The following is a 1,602-nucleotide window of genomic DNA, read 5'->3' as shown; positions in this document are numbered from 1 at the left end:
TTTTCTCTTTTCTCTTTTCTCTTTTCTCTTTTCTCTTTTTTCTGTTCTCTGCTCTCTTATCCTTTTCAATTTTCACATGTTTACATTAACTCATTTTGCCATTTTCGCTATTCTCATTTTCTTATTTTCCTCCTTCCCCTATCCGCTTTCTGTTTTCTGCTTTATTGTTCCCACTTTCCGCTTTTCAATTTTCTATTTTTATCAGGTTGAATTTCCATTTTTATTCAAGCTTAATTTCAGTTTTCGGTATCCATTTTGTTGTTTGCAGAACTTTGTTTTTAAATTTTAAAATTCGATTTTCCAGATTTTAAGTTCAATCCCAGATTTTAGTATTAATATCTAATGTTCACTTGTCAGTTTCTTATTTAAAATAGTTATATAGTAGAATCTTAAAACAGTTCATACTGCCATGCTTAAACGTTCACTTACCCATCCTTTCTTTTTCTTCTTGTCCTGAGCCGAACAGCCAGAGCTGACTGAATTCAACGAGCACATAGAGTCGGAGCTATGGTGCCTTTGAATCTCCGCACCAGGGGGCAGTGGTGGCGCTGTCATTGTCTGATCTGTGTTCTACAAAAAAAATACCGAGATCAAAATGGATCAAATCATCGATACTCCAATAAACCAATAAACCAAGCTGATCAACTGCCAGCGCAATTACTTACTCCATTTCCATTGACCTGCCCGTTAACTTGTACGCCCATACTCTGCATATGGGCGGTAGTTAGGCCAGCCTGGATCGATTGCTTCCGCAGCAGCTCAATCGTCTGTCGCATGTCCAGAATTTCGCTGTCCTGGAAAGACAATTGACATGATCAGACATCAGAGTATCGGAGGTTTTAGGAGAGTAATTAAGACTGCTGCCGGTTGCTATTCGCATGGTGGCAGAGGTTTGTAGGACTGTATGCAGCTTACCTTTTTCTCCGTCGTCGCTGTCAGCATTTGCAGCCGCTGGGTCATGTTGGCTAAGCTTTGTTCGAATGCCGCTACGACGTGTGCCTGGAAATAGACGAATCGAAAAAAAAAACGTCAATTAGTCACTGCGATAATTGCCTTATTTGGGAACGAGTGGTTTTTTGCTAATGGAACAAATGGGCATGCGTAATTTACTGCATTTGATGGTTCTATAGTGAATGAGAGTCCATTAGGGCCTGTAATCTAGCGAAGCCCACTAATAATGACAGCACATCGAAGCACAGACTGCTAAAAGTGCTCCATTCAAATTCCATCGTCGGTGTACTTTTACCATCAATTAGGTTGACAACGGACAAGAAGGCCTTGAAGAAAAGCACCGGCAGAGACAGATTTATGTTTATTGAAATTGAAAGATTTATTTTCGATTTGGCGCCGTTTGCAACGATTCTTCGTTTATCGTGATTACTCATCAATAGCCGATCCGGTCATGGATGGGGGATATTGGTCGTATGGACATCTCATTCGTATGGACACATCGAACAATAGAATGCTTTCTCTCGATTAATATTGATGGATTCGATTTTATGTGCAACGGCGAGCATTTTTTTTTCAAATGTGAGATTTTATGAGACGTTCAACACTAGCGATATGATTTATGTTTTTTGTCTTTATGATGATTGTTCACTA

At 39.5% G+C, this 1,602-nt stretch overlaps 1 protein-coding gene across 1 annotated transcript; it reads right to left on the bottom strand.

Annotated features, from left to right (window-relative positions):
- Window positions 1-57: 57 nt before the first annotated feature.
- LOC131696246 (protein sickie-like) lies at window positions 58-1,587 on the bottom strand. The gene is made up of 3 exons (XM_058984797.1): window positions 916-1,587; window positions 666-794; window positions 58-570 (listed from the first exon to the last, which is right to left on the bottom strand). Exons 1-3 carry the CDS (start codon window positions 958-960, stop codon window positions 400-402), a joined length of 345 nt encoding a protein of 114 aa, XP_058840780.1. The 5' UTR covers window positions 961-1,587; the 3' UTR covers window positions 58-399.
- Window positions 1,588-1,602: the final 15 nt, after the last annotated feature.

Source organism: Topomyia yanbarensis, unplaced genomic scaffold (genome assembly GCF_030247195.1).
Source record: "Topomyia yanbarensis strain Yona2022 unplaced genomic scaffold, ASM3024719v1 HiC_scaffold_988, whole genome shotgun sequence".
Taxonomy (NCBI): Eukaryota; Metazoa; Arthropoda; class Insecta; order Diptera; family Culicidae; genus Topomyia; species Topomyia yanbarensis.
This window is presented reverse-complemented; position numbering and strand designations above follow the sequence as displayed.